Source organism: Sitophilus oryzae, unplaced genomic scaffold (genome assembly GCF_002938485.1).
Source record: "Sitophilus oryzae breed Bouriz unplaced genomic scaffold, Soryzae_2.0 scaffold_1508_pilon_pilon, whole genome shotgun sequence".
Lineage (NCBI taxonomy): Eukaryota > Metazoa > Arthropoda > Insecta > Coleoptera > Curculionidae > Sitophilus > Sitophilus oryzae.
Window position 1 is genome coordinate 2,664,488 of NW_022146179.1, and position 16,395 is coordinate 2,680,882.

A 16,395-nucleotide genomic window follows, 5' to 3' on the forward strand; every position below is an offset into this window, starting at 1 on the left:
TTCTGATTATGATATTGTCGCACCATCTAGTATTCTATTTGTGCAATTTTAGCTCTTTCATTTTGAGTATTTTTCTGTTGCGTAGCTAGATATTCTGTGCTATTAGCAATAAGTATTAAATTAACTGTTTCTTATAGGAAAGTAACAAAAGTAAATGAACCTTTATCCATCAACGTCGATGAAGGAGAGCGTGAAAAGGTTTATAGTCCTAAGATTACTATTAAACCGCTCAAGGTTCCTGATGATGAAGTGAGCACTACTTCAGATGCAGAGGTATGGTATATTTTTGCTACGACGTTTGCTACTTTTTTTAGTAGTTATTTTTTTTTTTTTCTTGGATAGGAGCTGTGGCTAATCTTTTTAACCATATCCGTGTATTTATACAGTAATTATTAATAAATCATTAATTTATTTTAGATTAATAAAGGCAGCTTAAAAATGACCATTACTAAACAATCAGATAAAATGCATTCTATTCTCAAGGTTTTTAATCCTGAAGATAATTCTGAATTAGAAACCAATCATGAGGAGCCAATTCCAAAACTCATCATTAAACCAAAAGCACAGGTAATGAATGAATAAATAATAAGTATTTTTAAAAAATCCTAATTTATAATATTGGTTTAAAAGAATAGTTACTACTTAATGTTTTTAGTTCAGATAGTAACTCCTTTTTTTGATATGTAGATATTTATTTAGTTGTAAATGATTGCTTTGAGATATTAGGTTTTATTTATCTACTATCTATACTTATCCCTTTCTGTGTTTGCTATAAATGGAAGAGGTTTTTATTATTATATCATGCACTTATTATTATTAAACGATTTTTGGGGAATTAATTCAGCATGTCCAATAGTAAAAAAAATAATTTTGATATAAATATGCATGCATGTTTTATATTAACTGTCATAGCTGAAATTTGCAATGCCCATTGTGAGAGATGACAGATCATTGAGAGAAGGGACGATTTCGACAGACAACATTTGACAGAAAAATAATAGTTTAAAATGACAGATGATAACTGTCACTGTCATCAGTGAAGTGCAGTGCAAATCATAGCAAATTGTCAAAAATTGACAAAATAATAACAGCATAAGTAATTAAATAAATAACCTATAACAATGGGGAACATTTTTCAAATTTGGGCGTCATGCGTCATCGCGCAGCACAGAGGTCGACGTCGACGAAATTAAATCACGCGTTATTTCCATATTTTATCTCCTTCTTGTCCATTAGGCTTCTATTGACTGCTGCCTGCAGAGTAGTTAGTTAGTTAGTTTATTTATTAGTAATAACATACAAGAGAAGTATTTTTACAAGTCAAAAAAAAAATATATATATAAAATTCTAAAAATTGATAAAAATTTAGTTTCTACAGTTTTTTTTGTTGTTTTTACATTGCATCATTAATACACAAATTTTATATAATAAAATGTATACAATTAACCAATAGAAAATCATTAAAACCTTAAAATTAAAACAAATATGTATGTAAAATATATGTTATAAATGAACAGATACAACACACAAACACTAACATAGACAAAACAAATGAAATCACAGACTAAAGCTGGAATTGAAGTACTCCTCAAAAGAAAAAAATGCATTAATCACAAGGTAGTTTTTGATTTCTGTTTTGTACTGATTAAAATTAAGAGCCTTAATTCTAGCTGGTACCAGGTTATAAAACTTTATGCTCAAATATCTTGAACCATTCTTGGATCTCTCAAGCCGGCAAAAGTCCGGTACAAGATTGCTTTGAGATATTAGGTTTTATTTATCTACTATCTATACTTATCCCTTTCTGTGTTTGCTATAAATGGAAGAGGTTTTTATTATTATATCATGCACTTATTATTATTAAACGATTTTTGGGGAATTAATTCAGCATGTCCAATAGTAAAAAAATAATTTTGATATAAATATGCATGCATGTTTTATATTAACTGTCATAGCTGAAATTTGCAATGCCCATTGTGAGAGATGACAGATCATTGAGAGAGAAGGACGATTTCGACAGACAACATTTGACAGAAAAATAATAGTTTAAAATGACAGATGATAACTGTCACTGTCATCAGTGAAGTGCAGTGCAAATCGGGCTAACAGTTTTCCACGACCCCGAATCCTCTATATTATCCGTTTTATTTAGGAAAAAGTTTTGTTCTTGTTTTGACTTTTTAGATACGTCATTGTTGCTGTCAGAATAGACGTTATTGACATTGACATGCAGTGTTGCCACATGATCAGAATTGGATTGATTACTTTCATTTTCTTCTTTTTTATTGGCTAAGTCCAGGTCGTGTGTCAATTTGATTACGTCACACCGAGTTTTTGGCGCGATGTTTTCTAGCTTCCTAGTACGTGAAAGATTCAAAAAGGCACAGCTTTTATCATTCCATTAGATACAATATTATATACCGTGCTGGCAACTGCTACTTTTGGGTCGGTATTTACATGTGTGGAAGTAAATCGCATAGGGATCTTATTAAGTCGGAGTGAGAGAAATGCGACGGTGTGCTTGAGGCGTCGTCGGTACACCTTTCCCTACCAAGTAAAGTAAAGTCACGATCGCAAACCGCTTATTTTTAAAAGACTTTTTGTTCGAAAAGATAACTAGATAAAATAATTAGATATGTTTCTGAGCATCTGAAATGGAATTATAAGGATATCGTTAGGTTATCCATTTTTATATAACGAGAAAACGTCAGTAATCACGATAATTTAACACCTAAACTTTTTAACACATAACACGCCATAACTTAAGAAGCACTTTATATAATGAAACTTTTTATTTTGAAAATTGGATATTTTACAATATGTTTAAATAAGAAAACATCGATAAGGTTTTTTTTTTCCATTCAAAAATTTTAAGCAACCCATTCATTTACTTTTAGTACATAGCAATCGTGTAACTTTTTTATTCATAAAGATTTTTACATATTGTCTGCAAAGAAAATATAGCAGAAATAAGAAGAAAGTTTTTGAAAAAAACCACAATCAATTATTTCTAATGGATTTCGAGATATCGATTTTTGAATTCAGAGTTGTAATAGCGCGACCACTGTCGAACACCAAACTCAATTCCACTTATTTTTACCAAAAATGCAAGTATTTCTAACTTGCACTTAAAAATTTTCAAGCTATATAGAAAATTACAACGACTCGTTAATAAATAAACAAATAAAGTATCACGAGGCGTAATTAAATCGTGAAGCTGAACGCATGATGTACACTTTTCCTTAGAACTTTAAGTACTGACAGAGGTACTGATAGGGTCGACCGGTCGACTGTGACAAATCTGCTCTATTCCCTTCCACGTCTCTTAGCAATGTGCACAGTTTCTTGGGTTATTTTATACGTTGGCAACGTGTTTACTGGTTCTCTCTTTGTTCAGTACATCATAAACGCATTGTGCTCTTCTTACATACGGAAATCTCGACCCAAGACTAACTTTGCCAGCCATTAGTATATACATATATAGTATTTGCGCGATAACGGCAGTAGTGGGATGTTATTTAAATATATCTTAGGAAAAAAATCTTCTGTCTTGAGCCGGGTCACCTCAAGAAAAGCAATGGTCTTTCAAATAGTGCCTATGTGACAAACTGAAACACTGAAACTTGTTAAACACTGATGACACACATCACGAGTACATGCGAGAGGTAGCCGACGCTCTGGATAGAGTATGGCACTGTAAGAAGACTAGATTCAATAATTTGCTGCTTCAGTTTTTCCTTAAGTCAATAAATGATAAAAAATCAATAATAAGAGACCCAGATTTTTCCGCACAATGACAGTAGAACCATGAAATGTCAGAATATTTTTTTTGCTATTAGGCAAGCAGAATTGATTACGCGTAAACATTTTTTCCAAAAAAACTTTTTTTTTCCATTTGTTCTAAACTTTTTTGCACCAGCCTTATAAATTCTATATTTAGACTGATCAGCAGCATAGTCCAAAGATAACCCGTAGTGCAAAAGTCTATTCCCCAACAAGTACACAGAGATGCGCAAGTCCGAGAATAACTATCAAACCTGTTGTAAAGCCTGCTGAAAGCAAAAGTGAAGCTCTAAGCCCATTAAAAATTACTTTCAAACCTGTAGTGAAACCGGAAGATGTATCTAAAAGACAAAGTCCTAAAGTATGTAAGGCAGGTAACTCACGAGACTTTAACTAAATAGCGTCTATATATTTTTTAGTCTTTAAAGGAACCAGATTTGAAGAACCACAATCCAAAAATCACGATAAAGCCAATTCAAAAGCCTTCAGAGCAAGAGAAAGATGATGTCGCTCCGTCAACGCCGAAGGTTACTATTAAACCAGTGAAAAGACATATTGAGGAAACTGATTTGGATGAAGAAAGATCAAGTCCAAAAATTACAATCAAGCCTTTGGTAAGTAAATTTAATTTAAATAAATTGCTTTATTTAACTGATTTTGATTATTGGATTTTCAAAAAAACTTGCCTTCAATTTCTATTCCTGTCTATATTTGAGTGTGTTTACAAGCCAAAACTAAAAATAAATAAATTCTCTAAACCCCAAAAAAAAAACTAAAATATTACTCTAAATAAGAAAAAGTTATAACAAGTATTCAAAAAGACCATCTTCTTGTGCTAGACAGAAGCCTAGGCGGTCGTAAAATCCCCGTCTGACATTGGCTAACATATTAGGGCTAATAGTTTGGAAAGCCTCTCGTATTTTTACTTGAAGCTCATCCAGGTTATTAGCCCTATTATGACCATACACTTTGGATTTTACATAACCCCACAAAAATTAGTCATTGGGAGAAAGATCTGGTGATCTAGCGGGCCACAAAATAGTTCCGTATCCACTAATTAAACGGTTGGGAAAAGTATTGTTCAAATATTCATGTTTTTGTGGGAACACGCACTCATGTGTTTCAAAATTATTAATAACTCTTGATACAGTAGGTAAAGATGGAATTGACCTGTTTACAAAAATTGTATATTCCGATAAGACCTATTTTGGAAATACCATTTTACAATTTGAATTTTCTCACGAACTTCGTAAACATCCATTATTTTACTTAAAAAATAAATTTTACACGAGAACTGTCGCGAGAATCTATGTATTCGTTTAGGCTATTAAAACACGAATAAATACAAATTCTGAAACATTCTTATCACATATCTACCTATTTTTATTTTATCGCATTTTTTCGCCTGCTTTTTATCCGGCGGGCGGGTATACGCTAATTCGTCCGGTTCTGCCTATGTTACTACTACGGTGGTCCGGTCTGTATACGATTAAAACCGTTAATATTCCGGTCTTTAGGTGAGACCAACTGAAGATGTCGAACAATCGGGCCCGACAACGCCTAGGCTCATTATAAAACCAATTAAAAAACAAGAAGATGAGGCGGATCAAGGCAGGTCTAGTCCAAAAATATCGATCAAACCGATAGTTAAGCATCCAGAATCGGAAATTGACGATGAGGAGGTCAAGGAAAGGATCGTATTAAAAATTAATAAGGGAAATTTACCCACTCCTGTAAAGGACAAGAAGAGGGAACATCCGGACGAAGAAAAGACGGGAAAAATTAAACTTAAATTTTTGACAAGCGGAGGTCACACGCATATCGTTCAAGACGGCGAAGAGAGTAACAAGCGTCAGAAGAAAGATGTTGTCTATGCTGCAAGTTTAACTGGTAAGATACACATTCATAAATTATTTAACGTTTTATTTAATAGTAATACTGCATTTATAAGTGTATGTTTAGTAAGAAAATATACAGGGTGTTCCGAACTGTATTCCGGATACTTCGGCAGCATATTCTGCAGATAAAAATAAGTAAAAAAGTTCGTATAAATGTATCTCCCAAAATGCTTCGTTTCGGATATACAGGGTGAAGAAATTTCATTTTTATTTCGATTTTTTTCCAAATAATTTATGAAGTAACGTCAATATTTGGACGAAAATTGCTATATGGAAGTTTTTTGTTATGAGAAATTTGATTTTGATGTTAATAAAATTCCTTCTTGTAGAAGGCGCCACCTACATATTTTTTAACTGGTTTGAAGAGTAATAACTTTTCGTGTATACCTGTATAAAACTACCTAGTAAAAAAATATTCATTCACATTTTTTACGTAAAAAGGGTCTCTTGGTAAAAATCGTTATGAGTAATGGTTCTCGAGATATTTGGAATCTAAATTATCAAAACCTATCATCATTGACATAAATTAAACATGTTGACTAAATAGTTATTAGACTGAAATCATAAATTTGAAATATTTTTGTGTCAAAAGTTCAACAGAAACTTTTTTATCATCATTTTTTCGCAGAAAAATTTATGATTAATTTAAAAAAACAAAAATTTCCCAAATTTATATTTTCAGTCAAATAACTATCTACTCAACGTATTTATTTTTTGTCAATAATGACATGTATTGACTATTTCCATTCTAAATATCTTGAGAATGGTTGTTCGTAGCGATTTTTACCAAGAGACATTTTTTATGTAAAAAGTCACGGAATGTATATTTTTTCACTCAGTAGTTTTATACAGGTACGGACGAAAAGTTATTACTCTTCAAAACAGTTAAAACACATGTAGGTGGCGCCCCCTACAAATAGGAGTCATATTGACATCAAAATCAAATTCCTTATGTCAAAAAACTTCCAGACACTAATTTTTATCCAAATATTGACCATACATCATAAATTATTTGGAAAAAATCGACATAAAAATGAAACTTCTACACCCTGTATCTCCGAAACTAAGCATTTTAGGACATACATTTATACAAACTTTTTTACTTATTTTTATCTGCAGAATATGTCGCCGAAGTTTCCGGAATAAAATTCGGACCATCCTGTATATATTTTCGGTAGATTAGGCTATACTTCTGAAACAATCAAGACAATTAATATTTGTATAGGAACCAAGAACGTCGAGGAATCATCCAATAAAAGATTGTCAGAGGAACGACAGCCAGAGAAAAATAAACGGCTAAGAAGTTCTATAACTCCAGAGAAGGATGTGAGAGAACAAAAGTTAAACTCTCCTATTGTCATAAACGATGACTCCAGGTAAGTTATAATCAATAATATTATACTGAAAGTATAGTCTGTTCGGCGAGAGAAGTTTTTGTTTTTGTCTAGGTCAGTATATTATATTGGTTAATGTTTATATCTTCAGTAGGTCTCAGAACAGTTCCGACTCGATCGGCATACAAAATACATCTGCTGCAACTCCAGACATTTCCAAAATATCTGAGTTGGCTTCACGGACGACTCACATTGAAGCTTCCCCTGTTCTGACGGTGGGCGTTGCCACTCCAACTTCCATGCCTAAAAAACGGGGCAGACCAAGGAAGGTAATCTATTTTATTTTTTCTGTTCCGTTTTTTTTAAATAATAAAATTTTCTTATGTAATGTTATTCCTATTAATGTAAAAGTTAAACATTGATAAAAATGTCATATACAATGTTCCCATTGTTGAATTAAAATCATCTCTGCCAGAGGTAACTGCCAACAAACAATAGCAATATGACATTTCAATTGCAGTGGTGTTACAAAGCACTATTTCCAAAAAAATCCTGCATGGGTATAATAGTTTTTTTCTTTCTTCTTTGTATTTTTTTGCTTCCGACGCGACGACGGAAAGAGATAACTTTTCGAAACGTTAAGCATTTTTTTTGCTTTGTTAGGCAAATTTGTATTAATGTAAACATAACTTCTGACAAGCAGCGTCCGTTTAGTGCAGTGGCGAAATACCCATACAGGATTTTTTTGGAAAGATGAATCCGCCACATAGGTATAGACATTTTTTAAAGCACTATTTCGTAGGTTTGTTGATTAGGACTGAAAGCAAATATACAGGGTGACAATTTGAAAACGAACAGTATTTAATATTACCTCTACCGATGATAGTATGAAAATTTGGCGAAATACGTCAATTTACATATCAAGGGGGACAATTTTTGAGGGACTTGTAGTCGTGTTACTTTCAACCCTTTGACCCCCAGGGCACCTACCCCTAAAATTTTAAATGGCAACCCCTATTTCTTTTACCATTTTTGTGTTTTACCATACTTATTTTCTTAAACCACTCCACAGGGTGATTCATACTTTCTCCAAAATGGCAACATTTTGTTTTCCTTTGTATAATAGACAGATGGGGACTTTAATTCTTAATTTAAAAGAGGCCAAAAAATTTAGCATAAAATGCTTAAAAAATTATCAAAATCGACCCACTAAAACAAAATATTATTGAACTTTAATGAATGCCGTCTCTAACTATAGACGGCATTCAAGCGACAAAAATTTTCATTGAATGACGCTGTTTTATTATACAGGGTGATTTACGGCTATGGCACGTTAGCCGTTTATGGAGAACTGCTGATTACAGTGTTGCCGCTTCATACTAAAAGTGATAACATCTTTGTTACTTTAATTGGAACACCTGGTATATCATTACATTTTTCGAAACTACTTTCATATCTCATCATTTTTCTATTACATTACCCTATACCTATCTGTAATTATTCTCGAGGTAAAAAATAAACGGAAATAAATATTTTTTGCTTTCCCTGTGTAAAATACAATTGGTCGGTTTAGACAGATAGAATATACCGACGTTCGTTAATTTATAATCCAAATTTCAACTGTTAAAATGTTCAATTTATGATCTTATCAATGCTTATTCAAGATCATATTTTTGTCAATTTTACACATATTATATTTATTATCTAGATAGGTATAGGTTAGTACAGTGTTCCATTTAAAAGAAGAAATATGCTACGACTTGATAAATGATGCGGCAACATTGTACCGCTGAATATATTTTAGATAGATGGAGCAGGTGCCTTTGTGTAAAAATCCAAATTTTCAAAAAAATCTTATCTCCGGTTCTCCATAAACGTCTAACGTACCATGGTCGTGAATCACCCTGTAGATGGTTTTAACATTGAACATGATAAGTTTAGTGTGATTGTCTATACAACATTAGACACTATATAATTATAAACTTTTTTTCCGATTTAGCTGAAATTTTGAATGCGCGTATAAGTAATTTAAAAAAAAATGAAGAAACACATTACTAAAAATTGTATTAATCAATAATAAATATGTAAAAAGTAAAAATAAATATGTAAAAATTAAAAAAAAAACGATTGAAAAAAATCGCCTTGACTAGGATTCGAACCTGCCTTACTTCGGCTCCAACGGCATAGCAGCGTAAAGTCCTAACGCTTTAAACCACGCGGCCACCGAGGATTTGAAAGATTCTATGTAAAATTCTTACTTAAAAGATAATGTTTAGTGAAAATACTTTTTAATTTATAAACATTTATTTAATTCTGTTTTTAGTATTTGTTCTTATAGCGGCAACATAGATACATTATCTGTAAAAAAATTAACTGTCTAGCTATAGCCGTTCATAAGATAGAGCTTTGTGACAGACGGACGGACGGACAGCGAAGTCTTAGCCCGCGGTTACATTGGACGCGGGTCCGTGCGTTTTTTTTTATACGTGCGAGCTCTGACGGTATTTACTCGTACGACGGTACGACGTGCGAGCTCTGACGGTATTTTATTATAGTGGTTACATTAGAGGCGCGTTCAACCGGTAAAATTTTTTGAATATTTTAAAATGTTTCCAGCAACACTAATATATCTAAAATAAAAATAAACCTTGGTATTCAAAAATATTCAAATTTTTAGGGAATGTATTGTGCCCAGAGATATAAAAATTCGAACGCTCGGACGTGCACGTATTAGAAAAACAAACCAGTTTGTTTTCATCCGACCAAATTGACGTACGTGCACGGACGCGCAAACTCCGATGCAATGTAACCGCCTGAGTAGATACCATTTGTTTGTTTTTTGCTGCGTCCACGTCCGAGCACGTACGACCAAAAGAACGCACGGACACGCATCCAATGTAACCACGGGCTTAGTAATAGGGTTCCCGTTTTTACCCTTTGGGTACGGAACCCTAAAAAAAATAAAATGGTATTTTCTTATGGAACAAATAAAATATAACTACTTATCTAATTCGTTTAGCAACTATGGATTTTAAAGTAGATTTGTCTTAGGTTCCACTCGAAATTCGACCTGAACTAACGGATTCGTTAGGAACACAATCTTCACCAGATACTAGCACTGGCCCTTCGCCATCATCGACACCTGAAGGCGTTACTACTTCTGGAGGTCGTCCAAAAAGAAGCTGCAGAGGTTTGTTGTTTTTTATTATTACTGGCTTTTTAGAGAAATAATTCTATTAATTTTAAGAAGCATAATATGCTTTTTCTTTTTTGAATATTTCCATTTTTCACATACTAAACTAATAAAGTATCCAGAGCAAAACATAATAATGTTACTCAAGCTTGCTTCACCTACGTAACCGTAGATGGAGCTAAAGGCAAATTGGGGGTCTATATAAAATAAAAATAGCAAGCTTGTATGTTCCAGTAGGCCGTTGGTTTTATTAGATGGCGTGGTCGTCTAGACCTCGTCATTGTAGTAGTACCTTTGGTACCCAAGTGCTATTTCTGCTTTTTGTTTATCAGATTGAAGGATCCAGCAAAGTTGGCCTCCCAACTCGGATAAATCTTCATAAAAAAATCTTCATAGAAAATTCGTCATAAACATTTATTTAATCTTACTCTTATTCACAAAGGCGCCATTGTATCAAGCATGTTTAAGCTATAATACTCTTACGGTACATCCAGGCTGAGAGCGTCACGTCCCGTTAGCGTCGCGTCCGGTCGTTCATGCTGGAAGCGCCAGCGCAGCTTCATATGAGCTTGTTCCTTAGGTTTTCTGTTTGTAAAATGGCTTCAAGGAGAGCCGTTTAATGTTACTATTGGAAACACCATATTTTACATTCAAAAGAATGGACAAAAAAGTAGGAATTCACCCTATAAACAGAAGATATAATTATGGAAGATATCTGCATGGAGAATTTCATCATTTATATTTTGAAATGAGAGAACATCCTGATCGATTTTTCAACTATATGAGAATGCCCATTTCAACATTTGATTACTTACTTAGTAAGGTGCAAAGTAGGTTGAAAAAGAACTTACTAATTATCAGAAAAACTCATATATTTCATCTGCCTAGGGAGAATTAAAAACGACTCTAATTGATCCTTTTCAATTGTGATACTTTTAGCGGGTATACAAAGAAATTTCGAAAGCTCTCATATATTTACCCGTACTGTGAAAAAATATAGAAATACCTAAAATTGTGGCTATTTTTTTAAGTAGCCGATCACGCAGATTTCTGTTTCTATATTGTGGCAATTTTGTATTTCATAATGCAGGTCTTGCCTGTATTTCGGCGATTAGCACCTCTGCGTGCTAGTCCTCAGACGCCTTGACAACCACTGAACGCTAGAAATCTCGCCAAAAACTTAATTCAGATTGAACTCGACGCTCGACGCTCAGCGGACGCTAGCGCAATGCCGAACGCGATGCTTTCTGCCTAAACTGGACGGGACTAAAGCGGACGCGACGCTCGTCGCTCTCAGCCTGAATGTACCTTTATACTATCTTCCGATGAATTAGATATATTTAACATTTCTGCCGCAAGTTTCAAGAATAAAATTAAGCGGTTGCTGTCTGGGACATCTGAGTGAGATCTATTCAGCTCCTTAGTTAAGAGTTCATTTCACTAGTCCGAAAAAGTAGCAAAATAAGCGTTCGGTATTTAACATTTTATGTAAAACTGGCTATGTATTTTTACACAAATGAAGAAGGAAATTAAAGATAAAGGATTATACTATATCGGCATTGTTGCACATTTTTAGACAACTTCTTTATTTTTAAGATTTTGATGGTCAAACATCAACAAAATAGTCCTTATGTTTGGACTAAATTTTCTCGAAAATAAAGACATAGTTTAAAATTTCGTTACAATACGGAAATAGGTTGAAGTTTTGTGATTACAGTGATATATAATTTATATGGTTGTGTAACAAATTGCTCACTATTTTATAGCAAACGCTGAAGCTCTGCAAACCTTAATCAAGCCTTAATCAAAGCACGTGTGTTTGGAATTTTGAGTGTGGCTTAACACGACAGGATCGGGCAGGTTTCCGAAATATAATATATTTCCTTCGCCACACACCCGCTTTACCCGACCCCGGAGAGTGACCCGAACAGTACAGCGTAATAGACTCTTAAAGTCGTAAAAGTACTGCCACCATTACAAGATCGATCGTTCGAATGAATTTTCCGTATGATTTCGAATTTTTCTTTGTTTAAACTATTTACTATATTACTTTATTATTTATAATTGTCTATTGAGATCCTGTAATCCTGTCAGACAGTAAAAATAGGTATTAATATTATTATTATAATGTTTTTTTTTTATTTTTCAGGTCAAGGTGTTATCGCTACGCTGGGTATCAAACCCAGGAAACCAAGAGGAAGGGGCAGGGGTAGCAAAGTGAATATGGGCGATAGAATGCCGGTGGTCGAACCAGTAACGCCGGTGGTTGAACCAGTAACGCCGGTGGCGGAACCAGAAACGTCCGTATCGCCCACTCCAATCGAATCGACTCCTGTTAAACCCGAAAAGGTAGGTGATTGCTTATTTTTGTTAAAATTTTTTGGGTTGACAGAACTTTGATTGTTTTTTATCGGGTTATTTTTTGATATTCGTTTGATTTAATATGAATTTTTGTCCAAAATTTATATTCGACATTTTTTATATAACAATTCGTAGATTATAGTATATCTCCACATCACGATTGTTGTTTTGCCTATCGTCTAACAAATTGATGGTAACCTTCATTTCCTCTTAAGGTGGATTTTTATACGTCTGATATTCGACGATACAATATTAATTTTATTAAATTCACGACACGTGTCACTGTGACAGTTAGTTTTGGCGTAAGAAACGTCAAAAGTTGATGTCGTCCGATCGCGATGGGTAAGCTATGTGAGCGACGGTGTACACGGTCCCACCCTGCAATGTTGGATACAACGTTTCGTTTACCTCTTCATCAGGGTGGGACTAAGGATTGGATATTGAAGAAAAATGTGGGCCGATTTCGGCATAATAACAGAACCCTAAAAATATGTTTTGCCAAAACTCTCCATTAGTTTCTTCCGGACTCCCAGGTGGCTCTTAATGACCGATTTATTTGTTTTATTTAAGTGTCCCATCTATCTCTAGTACATGACATTAGTACAGGGTGGCCCATCGAAAACGTTCCGCAAGGCATAACGGCCAGGGTAATTTTTTTTTCAGAAAATTCAAAAACACGTCAATTTTGTTTGTGAGGGGGACATCTTTTGCCCCAAAAATGATTGCAAAATCTTAAGCGGGGGTGTCATCCCCCAACTTTTTTCAAATGGGAAGGGTGGTCAAGTGGTACCGGAATGAAAAGGGCTTTTTATTCTCTATACTTTACCGCTTCGTTTTTGAAAATCGGTCGAGTTATTGAGAAAATATGAAGGATTGAAATTTGAAAGGAGTTTATTTATACATTTATCAGAGTAAATGATAAGGTTAAATTCCTTCGACCAATTTGCTGTTTTTTCTTATTATTTCTAGATGTTTACGCATTTTTTCACTTGCCACAAGGTTGAACGATCAGGTGCGGCAGTTGCTAGATAGCTGTTCTGTGACTTGTGCGTTGAAGTTCTTCTCAATATCGTTAAACTTTTTAACAATTATGGTGTACTCACTTGCAGAAAAAGTGGAAATAATCGAACTTTATTTTAAAAATAATGAATGTAGCAATCGGGTTCCGCAGATATTCAATGAATGCCAATCTGAAAAACACCTTTATGGCAAAATTGTTCGCGAGTTAGTAGCAAAATTTTGCGAAACTGGTTCCGTTATGAATAAAAAGAGGCAGAGGGAAAACCGTGTAGTAAATGAAGCTATGGAGGTATTCGTATTGGGCCAAGTTGCCATGGATAGTACGCTGAGTACAAGAAAATTAGCCAATGCAAAATTAGCCGGCGTGAATCGTACCAGTGTCTAAAGGATATTAGAAAAACACAAGTTCCACCCGTACAAAATTCAGTTGGTACAAGAACTCAACGAAGACGATTTTGATCGTCGCTTGCAATTTTGTGAAACTGTGAGTGAACGAGTGGCGAATGATAATAATTTCCTATTTAATGTGTGTTTTTCGGATGAGTGTACTTTCTTTTTGAACGGTGTAGTTAATCGGCATAACTGTCGGTACTGGGCTGAGCGGTTTTTCACGAGGTGCACACACAAAACCGTCAGAAATTGAACGTGTGGGCTGGTATTTCTGAAAATTCTATTTTGGGTCAGTTTAACGATATTGAGAAGAACTTCAACGCACAAGTCAGAGAACAGCTATCTAGCAACTGCCGCACCTGATCGTTCAACCTTGTGGCAAGTGAAAAAATGCGTAAACATCTAGAAATAATAAGAAAAAACAGCAAATTGGTCGAAGGAATTTATCCTTATCATTTACTCTGATAAATGTTTAAATAAACTTTTCAAATTTCAATCCTTCATATTTTCTCAATGACTCGACCGATTTTCAAAAACGAAGCGGGAAAGTATAGAGAATAAAAAGCCCTTTTGATTGCGGTACCACTTGACCCCCCTTCCCGTTTGAAAAAAGTTGGGGGATGACACCCCCGCTTAGAGGGTTGAAGATCTTGCAATCATTTTTGGGGCAAAAGTTGTCCCCCTCACAAACAAAATTGACGTGTTTTTGGATTTAAAAAAAAAATATCCTGGCCGTTATGCCTTGCGGAACGTTTTCGATGGGTCACCCTGTATATGTTTAATATATTGTTGTCAATGGAGTAGTCAGAAGAATGTATCTTTTAAATTTAGTGGAAACGTTTTTTAGGCGACGAAATTATTGAAAACATTTTCAAGACATTATTTCAAAAGTTCTCAGAGACATATTTTAAAAAAGAAAAAACGGGTCTCGCGAACGGAAATTAGTGCTAAACTCTCGTCTTTTACTCGTTCCGTGAAAGTCTCGTTCTCGTCTCGTTTTCGTCTGGTTCTCGTCTCGTCATATCTGTACACAGCTTAATATTACAAACGTGTAAACAAAAGTCCGACTGCATTTAAGCGCAAGTCGTACATCAATGCAATACATTACAATTTGCAATAAATATTGCAAATGTGAAATAGAGTTATATTGGAATCATTTGCTTAACTACTTTTTTAGGGATGAAATAAAATATATGAATGGACTGGTATACTTTGGTATTTATGAGCTATATTGTCTCTTCAAAAAGCTAAAAAAAAGATGCGCACGTCAAATTTTATGTAAAAAACAATCAAAGTTATCTGTTACTAACAGGAAATTTATTGGGTGTTTTCTTTTCTCTTCTCAGGTTAAAAATAAAAGTAAAAAGAAAAAGAAAAAAAGTCGTCGCAGGTCGAAATCGAATTAAATCGAGATAAAAAAAAGTCATAGATTGGTCTCGAATAAAATTTGGCGTAATGTGGGTGTGTGCTTATAGTGAATTTTTTTTCTACATTGTACTGTGTATATACTGTATATAAGGGAAAAAATATGAAGCCGAAAGAAAGACTATATCGTATTATAGACCATGATTTCCAAAATTCATGTTTATATAGAGCACATAAAATGTGTGCAATATTTAGATTATCTTTTGAATTGAAATTTCACGGCAAAATTTTTGTAAATTTTACAAGGAAAAAAGGTATTTATAAAAACAATTAATTTTAAGTACAAATTAATAAAGTGTTTCCAAATTTGATCTCATATCGAAATCTCTGCTGCGTTGTTGATTATTATATATTTTTAATTTGGAAACTTGTAGTTTTTTGCTGTAAAGTTTCATATTCATGTTTATTTACTTGTTGTAGACAAATATTTAACATAAAATATATTATATATATTATATTTCTTAAGTATTATTTAAAGTAAAGTGACTTACAAAGAAATGTTGACATTAATAATAATACTAGCTTTTATGTTAACGTATGTATAACTGGATTTCTGTTATTGCCTAGTAGATGTGTCAATGTATCATAGAACCTTACAATTTTATTTTATATATTTTTATAGTTTCTTTGTGCAGCACAAAGTTTTTTTACGAGTTTGGATTTTGTTTTATATTTTTAGTTCAAAATTAATATTTTTCTACCTAAACAGAGTATCTAAATAAATGTTATTATTTTCAGGACCACATTGTTTTTATTAAAATGGAAATCTTTTTTAAGAAAACCCCATATATCTGAACATTATTTGCTAAAATTCGAAAAAAATCAATTTTCGTTTCTTATAAGGTATAAAGAATATTAGCAACAAAATTATTATTATTATTATTATTATTAAGGAAAACTTCTTTACGCGCCTTGGAAGTAAAAAATTCAAGGCCGTGACACAAGAGCTAGCGTCACGACATGCATCACGAAAAGTGGTAACGATCGAAAA

The 16,395-nt window shown here is 33.6% G+C and overlaps 1 protein-coding gene across 4 annotated transcripts in view; it reads left to right on the forward strand.

Annotated features, from left to right (window-relative positions):
• LOC115878406 overlaps positions 1-16,395 on the forward strand; it is a 51,948-nt gene that overhangs the window by 6,689 nt on the left and 28,864 nt on the right. For 3 of the 4 annotated variants that reach the window (XM_030894912.1, XM_030894914.1, XM_030894915.1), the window contains exons 4-12: positions 138-273; positions 418-567; positions 3,941-4,144; positions 4,203-4,397; positions 5,301-5,673; positions 6,907-7,057; positions 7,167-7,344; positions 10,067-10,205; positions 12,358-12,557. In XM_030894912.1, coding sequence (XP_030750772.1) covers positions 138-273; positions 418-567; positions 3,941-4,144; positions 4,203-4,397; positions 5,301-5,673; positions 6,907-7,057; positions 7,167-7,344; positions 10,067-10,205; positions 12,358-12,557 — 1,726 coding nt within the window. The remainder of the gene's footprint in view (positions 1-137; positions 274-417; positions 568-3,940; positions 4,145-4,202; positions 4,398-5,300; positions 5,674-6,906; positions 7,058-7,166; positions 7,345-10,066; positions 10,206-12,357; positions 12,558-16,395) is intronic. The other variant, XM_030894913.1, reaches the window with a different exon arrangement.